The sequence below is a fragment of the Gossypium hirsutum genome, chromosome A04 (assembly GCF_007990345.1).
Source record: "Gossypium hirsutum isolate 1008001.06 chromosome A04, Gossypium_hirsutum_v2.1, whole genome shotgun sequence".
In the NCBI taxonomy this organism is placed as follows: Eukaryota; Viridiplantae; Streptophyta; class Magnoliopsida; order Malvales; family Malvaceae; genus Gossypium; species Gossypium hirsutum.
The window spans coordinates 64,852,552-64,864,148 of NC_053427.1; the positions used below are offsets into that span (position 1 = coordinate 64,852,552).

At 32.8% G+C, this 11,597-nt stretch overlaps 1 protein-coding gene across 1 annotated transcript; it reads right to left on the reverse strand.

The window, feature by feature from the left end:
- Positions 1 to 1,780: 1,780 nt before the first annotated feature.
- On the reverse strand, positions 1,781 to 3,300 carry LOC107899492 (zinc finger protein ZAT5). Its single transcript, XM_016825220.2, has one exon. The coding sequence runs from the start codon at positions 2,927 to 2,929 to the stop codon at positions 2,165 to 2,167; it is 765 nt and encodes a 254-aa protein (XP_016680709.2). The 5' UTR covers positions 2,930 to 3,300; the 3' UTR covers positions 1,781 to 2,164.
- Positions 3,301 to 11,597: the final 8,297 nt, after the last annotated feature.

Sequence of the window (11,597 nt, forward strand, 5' to 3'; positions counted from 1 at the left end):
ACAATGTAAAATATAAAATTATAGATAAAAATAAATTCAACTAAACACCAGAAAATATTTTTAAAAAATCTACCAAACAACAGAAAATATTTTGCACAGATTCAACTAAACACCAAAAAATATTAACTTTTCTAAAAAAGTAAATCATGTTCTAGAAATTATTTTCTGAAAGTTATTTTCAATGAAATAAGCGAAATTTTGTAATCAAATCTCGTGAAGATTCGATACAAGACCTCAAGTACATAACATAACAATGATATATATGTAACACCTGGGAATGGGACATTGGCAAATTCTGATTCAGGCCCTTTTCATTTTTAATATCACCAGACTCCAAAGCTTACCTATTTTAGTAAGAAAATGCAAGCCTATCACACCTTCACAAACTGGTCTCCCACTACAAACCCACACTTTATATATGCTCTTTCTATTAAATTGAGTGGCCACTGGCCAGCATATGCATCAAGGGCTTTTTTCTCTCTCAACTACCAACAAACACAGTAAACACAATCTACTATCTATATGTCATTGCAAAGACTATTGTGATCAGCCACTAATGTTTAAAGAGATTAGGACTGGCGTTGATAAGTAGTTCCTTTTAGTTTATTAAATTTAGATAATGTGAGAGTTGAGTGACCACCACCATACACGTGCTAATGTCAAAGGGAATTATCCCTACTTTCTCTGTCAACTCTCTCTCTCTCTCTCTCTCTCATGGATTTGGATGCCCTCAAGCAAAGTGGATCACATGGCGTGGCTTCTCAATACCCACCAAATGTGCCCATTAATGACTTCCCTTTAACAAACCTCTACAATAAATTTAAGTAACCTCTCATTAGTTCATTGATATTTCTCTCTGTCAATAGACAGAGGGCTTCTATTTGCATGGAAAGTTGAACAAGTTATGCATAAGAGTTTACCATAAAATCTAGTCCTTATTTTCCTTATTTATGAAAACACACGTCTATAAATTCACTTTAAAAAAAAGTGTAAATAAATATGGATTATAAATACAGAATAAAAAACATCTATTTGTTAAAATTGTCAAGAGAGTTAAAATCCTTCAACTAAAATCATAAGTAGAACGAGAAAACTATTCATGTGTTTTTTTCTTCAATTGACATATTTTAAATTTTATCTTAGAACCACTTTTAGTTCTCCTTATATATATATATATGTTTTAAAAGTATTAAATCTAATCTTGACTTCTATAAGTAGTGATCAAATTTCTTGTCAAATAGATGTTTGACACAGATTTAAACCGTATCATTCTATCCCTTACTCTAAATATTGTAAATATATATATATATATTAAATGTAATCATGTTTTTATTATGTAGACCCTTTTTTGGGTCTTTGACAACCTTGCATCACCCAACATTGCTGCTAAGACTAGCATGCATTACTCACCGTTGCTTGACAACATGGTCACTCACCACTTTAGGCATAGACTTTTTGGAGATTAATTACCTTTGAAAATCAGGTTCTTTAATCAAAAGTTAATTCGCAGCCAAATCAAGCTTAATTAAATTTAGTGGCGGTTGAAAAACTAAATTAAAAATTTAATTCAATTGATTGATATAGTCACCTTTAAAAGATAAGTGTAACAAGTCTAAAACTAAAGCCTTTGTCCCTGCATGCTTTATACCATTATGTGGCCTGTTCGTTTGGTTCAGATGGGTCACTAGATTAGCTCTGCTTAGTTTTTAAAGCTGAGAGTGGGAGTGCATAGCGTGTGATTTACCTAAATACATAGGTGGATCCATAAAAGAAGGGCAAGTAGCAATCTGGCTCGGTTGCCATCCATTTTATTTTATTTTTCTCATATTAATGAAACAGAACAGATACACGGAGATGGAGCTTATTAGCTTTCTTGCAAACCAAACAAGAGGACCTAATCCACCACTTTCGGTTGTGGGATTGGTGGTTAATCACATATTCACATGCTTCTCCAACTCATAAAGGAATAAAAACAGGTCTCTTAAAACCCCAAACAAAAAGGAAAGAATACGAGAATTCTCTCTCTATATGGATCAAATACCGCCATGAAAAGCCAAAAGCTATCCTACTTCAACCAATGAATTTTTCAACTTCACTAACATGGAAACAAGGTTCAGTCCAAAAGAATCCAAAGAATGAATAATTAGTGAGAAAATATTTAATGTTAACAATAACATAAATTGATGGTTTCGGTGAACGGGAAATTCGATTCATTGTGACGATCATCTTCCGGGGCAGGAAGATTAAGATCCAATTGCAGCACAGTTGTTGGTTTGTTGGACGACAGATCTTCTGTTTCACCACTGGTGCTTGTTCCAACCGTTGTTGTAGCGTTAGTAGATGTCCTATGCCTCCTCATGTGACCCCCAAGAGCTTGTCCTGAAGAGAACTCAGCCCCACATATGGAACACTCATGAACTTTGGATTTGGTGCCGTTGCATAAAGCAGGAGCCTTACTGGTTATTTGAAGTGAAAGGGTTGTATTCCTGTCATCATCCTCTTTCACAAACTTCAACCATTTAGTGTTTTCTTCACTATGAAGCTTCGGTTTCTTGTGGCTGGCTCTATGTCCGCCAAGCGCCTGGAATGACGGGAAGCACCGATTACATGTCTTGCACTGGTGAACATTCATCCCGGCCGTCTTACCTGTTGGCTCCGATGGTTTCCTTGTTTGACCTTGAGCCAAGAGCATTAAACAATAAGCCATGTTTTCTTCATCTTCCCAACAGCTTTCAGGTGGCTCAACAGATGTGGTTATGCTGGAATCATCATTACTTGTTCTACTTTCACCGCCAGTGGAAGTCGTTGTGGTTGAAGCTGTCGCTAAAGTCAGTGGGGACACAGGCCTCGGACGCTTCGTACGCTTCCCTTTGATGATCTGCAACTCATCTTTACAAAGAACAACTTCCTGCTGACCCTCCATCACCATCTCTTCTTCTGTACAATATTGAAACCCTTTCTACAGTTATCCTGGAATTTGCTTTGCTCGTATTGGATTGTATCTCCAACCTTGTGTATGTGTATATATATAAGAGAGAGAGAGAGAGAGAGAGAGAGAGAGAGGCAGAAAGCTGTTATTACAATAAGATGACATAAGAAAGAGAAGGTGAAGGAGGAAAAGAGTGAGATTCGGGTGGGTTTGAAGCAAACCCCAAACCCATTACTTTATCCCAACGATTCCTGATGCAGTGGGAGGATTGGTTTGCAAGCCTGGAAACCGCCTCTGCAGTGCACCCCCCCAACCCTACTTTATTTACTTCTCTTTTCTCATTTGACTTATTCTTTCTTAATCATACCTTTTACTAGTGACTAGTAAGGTGGAGGGTTGATTATCTGTATGTTTTAAACTATGAGTTAAATAAGGTAGATTAAATATAAGTTAGATTACTGATTTCTTTGTAAATTATTAAAAATAAAAAAATTAAAAATAAAGATTAATTCAATTCAACAATCAATTTGTAAGTCAATTAATCTGATATCTCTTTTTAAACTGATATCCTAGTTGGTTCGATCCGGTTTAAACAACTACAACTCTTAATTTCTACACTTGGTACATTTAAAATTTAGTTTTCCTACTTTTATTTTTAAAAATTTAATCTCTCTACTCTATTTTGCTTTAAAAATTCGCTTTCAAATTATATATAATCATGTAACATTTTAATTAAAAATTAATATTATAAAAATATTAAATTAATTATAATATTATAAAAATATAGAGATCAATTTGTGTTAGAAATTAAAATATAAAAATTAAATATTAAATATTAAATTTATTAAAAAATCAAAGCTGAAAGTTAATTATTTTTATAAAATAAAATAAAACATGTGAATATGTGCCACAGCTCAAGGAAAATTGGACCTTTAGTTAATAGATATGAGTTTTTTTCTAACACTTTCACTTTTTTTTTTTTTACTTTAGACTCATATGTTATTATTCAAAATTTGAGTATTGAAGTTATGTGTAAGCTAATTAGGTAAGTTTAATTTCTTAAAAACCTCTTATTTTTATAAAATAATAAATTCATTTTAGAGTATTTTTATTTTTTTATATTTTATATAAATTTAAAATATATATTCACATGATGAGATTTAAATTCAAAATATTAATTTAACCATTTCAGTAAAAAAATATTTTTAATTTTATATTAATTTTTTATATAATTATTTTTATCCGTATTATAAATATACCCTAATTTAATTTGAATTAAATTATTTAATTTCATACTTGTAACTAAATTTGATTATATAGCTTAAAAAACCTAAACTAGTTGGTACTAAATTGTGCACAAAGTTTGGTGACTTGTTAGGAACATTAAAGATCTCTGTAACTGAATTTAACTTTTATTAGTTATTGAACATAAAAAAGAAAAGCTTTTATTAATTAATAATATTAAAGCTCCCTTGTGGTGGTGTTTATCATTTCTAAAAAACAATCATCTTATTTCAAAATTGCGCATATGAAAGGTATTGTGCTAAGCAGCAGCTTAATCAAGCAGTTTCATGAGCAGTTGACGCACCCTGGTTGTCAATATTAATTACCTATTTTCATATGTTATTTTAATTTATAATTGTATTCAAAATTGTAACACCCTAAACTCAGCCTATACGTTCAGACTGAATTCAGAGGTTACGTTAATGATACTAGGAAGACTACATTTATAAACGCAGTCAAAATAAACCCATTCAACATATTATAATTACCATAGCAATTAATTATCTATGGAATCTCCAAACATCATAATATCGTAGAAAGTTGTAATTACTAATAGTAAAATTAAAAGGAAAGATAAACGGATGACCGAGCTCCTGCAGCACCGACCTGTTTAAGTTTGAGAGCCACCTGAAAACCAATCAACAACGAATGTTGGACCTAATGTGTAAAAGACATCCATTCAATTAAAGCACATTTATAAGAAAATTCCTGAGTTCCAAGATTCAGTTAGATAACAGAAGCAATTTCAATTCAGATACAAAACAGACCAGTTACATACGTAGAAGCAATTTCAGTTTCATATACAGAATAAATCAAATTCATATGCAATTATTCCTACCCCCATCCACTACACACCATCTTTGGCTATCCCATCACACTATTAAGGGCGATCAATACCCAACCAACCCTATACACCATAGAGTGTCTGTCTGACACGTTTACAAATATGCTGGCTTGCTGCTAGATCGAAATTCTACAAATCGCCAGATTCATATATATACGCATCATGGCTTAGCCATTGATTCAGAGCAGATTACTTCCTTCGTCACAATATCCCAACCTATGCAAATGCGGATTATAAATATCCACAACATGTGTTCAGTCATTCCAATTCAATTCAAAAATAGATAATACAGATCAGTATCAGTAATAGCCATCATAGTACACATACATTTATATCATCCATATATCAGTCTTAAAGCATCAAATAGTCCCCATACAATCAAATTCAGATTATAAACACATTGTGGATGCCAATGCTCGTGTTGGGCAACACTCATGGCCTCAAAAATAAGATTCGGACCCTATTTAGATGCCACACGGCCTAGACACACGGCCATGTCCTTGCTCGTGTGGCTCACATAGCCTGGACACACGGCCATGTCCTTGCTCGTATGGCTCACACGGCCTGGAACACGCCCATGTCGTATGCCCGTGTGGTTCACATGGGCACACGCCCATGTTGTCTGCCCATGTGATTCTAAATCATAAATAGTGAGTTACACGGCCTGGATACACGCCTATGTCCTTACCTATGTGGCTTACACGGCTTAGGCACATGCCCATGTCCCTGGCCATGTGGTCCTAAATCATAAACAGAGAGTTACACAGCCTAGACACATGCCCAAGTCCTTACTCATGTGAACCCTGCACTAACATGGCCTTACACGGCTTGGACACACGTTCGTGTCCCTTGCTCATGTTGCTCAAATTCAATGAACAGTGAGTTACACGACCAACCACACGGCCATATAGTTCATATGGCCTGGTCAAAAGCCCATGTCCCTGGCCATGTAACGTCGACAACCATGTTTTTTGGCGTCCGAAATTCGCAAAAATAGGGGGTTTCGGTACGCATCTAAAGAGATTTCAAAGCAATAACAACGTAAAGGATCTCTGAAGCCTAAAATAATCATTCAGCTACACAATTAAGTGAATAATCAACAACAATTCCCAATTACGTGCCTAATGCCTATGTCAAAAGTTTCGACATGAAACCTTTAACGAAACCAATACTTATCGAAAATTCAACGACGATTATTGGAATTGTCGTGTTGTTGTTCCCTACTTTTTGTTATTCTCACGTAATAGGGAAACAAACGATCGTCTACAGAGATTCTCAAAACACCAGATACCCAATTCAAAGCAAGTTACCAAAAACAAAGGGAAAACCGTAGAAACGCACGAATTGACAGTGACTCACTAGATAGCCTTCCAACTAATGACTAACAGCAAAACTTCAACTAGTCCCATATTCCTTACGACCACGATGAGCAAAAATAAAAGAAAAGAAAAAGAACAATAATGAAGGGGATGAGAAGAAACTAAAGAAAAAGTTAAAATGAAAAACTAACAAAATTATCTTCCAGGCAGATTTCTAACATTTGCCAAAAATATTCCTTATCATCCTCTCCAAGAGTCAAACATAGGACCTAACGGAATACATACGCTTAACCAGTGAACTAGCAAGCTCATTCTTAACACAAGTTTACACTGAATTGAACTTAACTAAGTAATGCATGGATAAGGGTTGTTTTTAAAATAATAAAAATTTTAACGATACGACTCGAACTCCAGACCTTAAACACAATAGCAAAACACAGAGCCACAGATACAGAAGTTAATTACTGCAGAATCTTACAATTAAATTCTCAAAATTTTGGGGCGTTACAAAAATATTATCTTTAAAAAATAATTTAGTATTTAGCATTTTTTTTTATTTTAGAAGAAACTTTAAAATTTTGTCTGTCTTTGTTTGTGTGACCCAAATTCTTATTAAAATAAAATACAAGTGGCAAGCTAAGGAAATCTACGATGGCGAAGGCCACAATCTATCATAGATCCCTAATAAGTAAAATACTGAACTAGGGCTGCAACCGAGCCCCCGCGGTATAGTAGCTACACAAGTAAAATCCGTATAGAAGTTTACTTTCTTTATTTGATGTTGATTAAAATAAGGTATTTTGATCTTACTGCATTACTTCTATTTGACTTTGATTATAATAAGGTTTTTAAACCTATAAGTAGATGTAATTGTCTCTCCTCTTCTATGATTTGAATTCAACATAGTGAATTTTATTCTCCTCTACCCGTGGTTTTTTTCCCAAAACAGTTTCCACGTAAAATTCTCTGTGTTTTGTATTTTCTTACTTTTTCTTTGCGATACATTGCCATTATCGACGTTTTATTTTTCACAGTCTCTTTCTTTAAAATATTTATTTATTTTAATATTTTCTTATATCCTTTTAATTTTTCAATACTTTGACCCTGTTTGCGGATTCTAAAAACTTAACTGATAATGTATCAAATATTATTCCTTAAAAAATTTATATGTATTATATGAATTTTGATATATGTTTATATTTATATATATTTTACTTTTATATTATATAATATTTTAATTAATTTATAGAAAAATATTTGGTACATTGGCAATGTACTTTTTTATTCCATAAGCAACTTTAAAAAACTAACATGTGTCTCTTTTTTAATTATCTATTCTTTTAATATTTTACTATACATCTACAACATACTTATTAACCCCATAACCGTGATTATGGAGTCTGAAAACTCCATCAATAATGTACCAAATATTTTCCAATATATACATGTAATAGATAAGAATAACTCGAAATCAGGTTAGCTATGTGACCCAATCATTAGGGTTTGGTTAAGGCCTCACATAAACTGTAGCCATCAAATTAAGCAACTAAACACACATCTCTATAAAAATGAGTCAAATATTGAGTTTATATATACATATATTCATACATGCACGGATGGGGTGAAATTTATTAAATTCTATTCACTAAAATTGTCAATTTTCAAGCTTGGAAGCTTAGTTAACTTGTGATGACTTTTTTGATGGGATCCAGACATTTCTCAGTTGATATGTCTTCATAGCATCCGGAGACCTATCTCTTAGCTTCGAAACGCACTTTAAATCACTCAATTTTGAGTTCAGGAGCTCAAGTAATGACTGTTTTAGTAAAAATTGCACGAGTAGAATATTTGGATGGGATTATTATGGAAATTACGAGTTTTGAACTCTTAACTCGAGTTTAAATCATATTGAGTTTGATTTTTATGCTTAATTTTTATTATATATGAGCCCCATATTGTATTTATTAATTTTTATGATTTTATTATTTATTTATTTCGAATGTTGGATAGTTTTAGGAGTTTTATGTTAATAAAAAAGTTTAGTTTAAAACTGTTTCTTATTTAGATTAATTAGAGTTTCAATTGACTTGAGAGTTTTATTTGGATGCATTTAGTTGGCCTATATAAAAGTCTCTCCATTGTACAAGATAAATTCATTCATTAATCATCTTTAAGCTTTTTCTTGTCAAGTTTTCTTTCTTGGAGGAAAATTTTGTAACATCCCAAATAATATAAGGTTAAAACTTTAAAAATTAATAAGAATTAAAACCTAGACTTGTAACACCCCTAACCCGTATTCGTCGCCATAATAGGGCTACGAAGAATTACCGAAGTTTACGTTTCAAAACTATAAAAAATTTTAAACATTCAATTCACTACATCAATCATAGACAAATCAATCAATAACATACATATTATCCTTTATACAACCCCTCAAGGCCCTAAAAATAAACAAGTTGGGACTAAATCTGAAACATATAGAATTTTTCAAGATAAAGTGAAAATTTTCAAAACTGTAGGGGTCATACAGTAGTATGGCCAGGTCGTGTGACTTACACGGCTGAGAGACACATTTGTGTCTCAGGCCATGCAGGTATTCGAAGTAAGGACACACGGTCGTGTCTTAGCCTCTGTCCGTGCCCGTGTAACTCTCTGACTTGGGTCACACGGCCAAGCCACATGCCCTTGTGTCAGGCGTGTAACTCTCAAAATGCAATCTTTAAAAACCTACAGGGGACACATTCCCGTGTCTCTGACCACGTTGTCAAAAAATAAGCCATTTCTAAGCCTTTTTTCTCACCTATTCATGCACAAACCTATAACCAATTTACCACATATGATCAAGCATCCCAAAGTACACCAAACCATACAACAACAAGCTATCCAAATAGGTACATATTCATACGAACAATATGCCCAAAAGGCACCTCAATCATAACAATTAAACATGTATAACTAAATGCTTTGTTTAGCCAAAACTTACTATTTTGTACACATATCAAAACCACACTCATATGTACTTAATTTACCATTTAACATTTAGCATCGTAAGCCATAAATACCAACTAAATTTATAATACCAAAATGTCTGTGTTCAACTTCCATCATCTAAGCATCATAAAGACTATAAAGTCATCTATCAAAAAGTGACATACATATATCCACATATCAACCATTTCAATCATTCAAAATACCAAATTTACAAGGCAAAACATAATGGCTAAAATACCAACCAAAAACACCTATACATGTGCATATTTATCCAATTATTAATTAACTTGTTTCCATGCCAAAACATAATATAATTGCTACATAATCACCACACCATATTAGATTCATGCGATATCTAGTTCAAAACCTTTCAAAAGCATACCATATCTTGACTATGTTGAGGTCAATTCATCATATATTACTTTGACCAATCAAACATGCTTTAACACATTATAAAATTAACACATATCAACAAGACACCAAATGTATCAAGGCTGCATCACCCAAAATGACATATAAATGCCAAACTCATTAACTAACATTCAACTATCATCCACCATAAGTCCACCTATACATGCCATTATAACCTTAACCAAGACATCGAAAACTACCGATATAACTGCTGGATAGTGTGATAGATCCCCGACGAACTTCCAACCCGATCGAGCTTCCAATAATCTAAAAAGTATAGGAAAGACAACCACATAAGTAATGAATGTTTAGTAAGCTCATATAAACTTTAGTCATATCAATCCATTTCAAATATAAAATTTATACATATCAAGAATAATCCTATACCGATACCGCAAGATTCATGAAACCATATCCAACAACTTGCAAAGTGAATAAATTCACAGCATCACATATACATATCATCTCTAGCAAAGTAGGATTTTAAATAACTTTAAATCCTTTCAAATTTTCTTATTTTCATTTGCATTTCATTACTTTCTATTGCTTTTACTTTCTTTAACTTAAAATAACAACATCAATTCAACTCATCATTCCTTCATCATTTTACACTTCAAGTATGACTTACTATTTTATTACCTTTCATAATACACAAGACATAAGTATATCATTCAACCATAGCCACAAGCTAGTGCATTTAAACATAGCTCTTTTGGAATTAGTCACATGATAAACCATTTCATAAAAATTACATGATTTAAACCTTATCACTCTTTTATGAACACAAGCGTATTTCTATTTGAGCACTTATCATTTCAATGCATAACTTATAAGTTTACCATGTCATAATCCAACCACAACTTGGTCAAAGCCTAAGCATTTATACCAAACATGTTAGCATACAAGATATAAATCACACGCACATTAACATAAATAGCCATTTAGCCACAAAATGTATCTCATGAGTTTATAACTCATCTCAACCTATATAATTTTCGTGTATCATCATATCAATGATTTTCTCACATGTACATGTTATAATTCATATCATTCTCTTACCGTTTCAAATCTGAATAGTGCCCGTTGAACCATTTAAAATATTGTTGGATACTTGGGATAGCTCACACATAGTGTGCTAACTATAGCTCACACATAGTGTGCTAACTCATATAACTGTAATCCATCAATTCTTGTACATACATGCTCACACGAGCTATGAAAATGGGCCCACTCAGACGAGCTATGGGTCGGAACGTAGCTACACAATGCTGCTCACACGAGCTGTGGAGTATGCACAACACATGCCGAAGGTCAGCCATCGGTAGGACGTTCAGGACCAACACCTGAATCATGTAAACCCTAATGAAATGTCATTTTTATCCTACGAATTTCGAACGTTCAAACAAGGCTCGGTAATCATTGTACGTCGTTGGCTTTACGTCATTTCATAAAACGGAAAATTGCATACTAACATATAGATATTGATTTAATCACAATATAATCATATATTAACATTCAATTTAATCAAAATTATATAGAATACATTTCATACGAACTTACCTACCTAAATTGCAGAAATACCAAAGTTTAGGGGCATTTTGGTAATTTTCTATTTTTGTCGATTTTCCACTTGATCTTGATCTAAATTAATAATTTCATTCAATATATTAATTTAGAAAATAAAACAATTCATTCTATGCAATTTATTCATTTTTTAAATTTTTAAAAAATTACCTCTAAAGTTTTACTTTTATTCAATTTAATCCCTAAGCCCAAAAAATGCAAATTAACTATTTTTACCCAAAATTAAGCTTAGCCG